General features: G+C 55.5%; 1 protein-coding gene across 1 annotated transcript in view; it reads right to left on the bottom strand.

The window, feature by feature from the left end:
* LOC104277038 (membrane primary amine oxidase-like) overlaps positions 1–817 on the bottom strand; it is a gene marked incomplete at its 5' end in the record, with an annotated part of 3,059 nt that extends 2,242 nt beyond the window's left edge. The window contains one exon of the mRNA XM_009873556.1: positions 409–817. Within this exon, the coding sequence (XP_009871858.1) occupies positions 409–817 (409 nt within the window). The remainder of the gene's footprint in view (positions 1–408) is intronic.
* Positions 818–825: the final 8 nt, after the last annotated feature.

Below are 825 nucleotides of genomic sequence, written 5' to 3'. Positions count from 1 at the left end.
CCCAACAAACCAGCTCGATTGACTCTGTCATTTGGGGCTTAGGATGGGGGCAGGGAGCCAGAGGGAAAATCCTGACTTCTGCAGAGCCCCAAAGGGCCGAGGGGGCAGGGGCAGGGCTGGGTCTGACTGCCCAGGCAGGAAGGGAAAGACGCTTCAGCGTTGCCCAGCCAGGGGAGCCAGAGCTCTGCACGGCACTAGGGAGTGACCGCAGGGGATGGGGGGGAACCTGCCCCTGAAAAAAAAAGGCTTTAACTGCTCTAAAAACAGAAAAGAGACAGATCTGTGAGCACACACTGTCCTACCCCTGTCACGGAGAGAAAATTCAGTATAAGAACCACAAAATGTCAAGTTTTGGGAGTCTGAGAGTACTCAGAAAGGCGACAAAGGAGAGAAAAGATCTACACCTACCTCCAACATCCAAGTCCACTTTATAGTTGATGGAATGGGTGCGTATGGTCCCCAGTGTGTGCTCCCAAACCCGATTGCCATATCTCAGACCATCCCCGTGGAGAAAGGACGAGCTGGCATACCCCGTGGCCTGGACCTTGCCTTCCATGGCCCCGTTCTGGTAGAAGATGAAGTCCCACACGTAGTCATGGCTGCCCACAGTCGTAATGGACCGAACGACCAGTGCAGAGTTGACCAGCCCTCCGTAGTAGAGAGACTGCAAGTTGGAGTAGTGGCGCCTGAGCGGGGAGCCCAGGTTCTGCTCAAAGATGCAGAGAGAAGCCTTTATCATGATGGGCCTCAGGGTCGCAGAGAGAGAGTGAGTGTCGACATATGTGGCTGAGTACGGGCAGTCGACCCCTCGCACCAAGGGGGAGG

Source organism: Apaloderma vittatum, unplaced genomic scaffold (assembly GCF_000703405.1).
Source record: "Apaloderma vittatum isolate BGI_N311 unplaced genomic scaffold, ASM70340v1 scaffold25227, whole genome shotgun sequence".
Classification (NCBI taxonomy): domain Eukaryota; kingdom Metazoa; phylum Chordata; class Aves; order Trogoniformes; family Trogonidae; genus Apaloderma; species Apaloderma vittatum.
The sequence above is the reverse complement of the archived record's forward strand: the minus strand, read 5'-3'. Positions and strand labels throughout refer to the sequence as shown.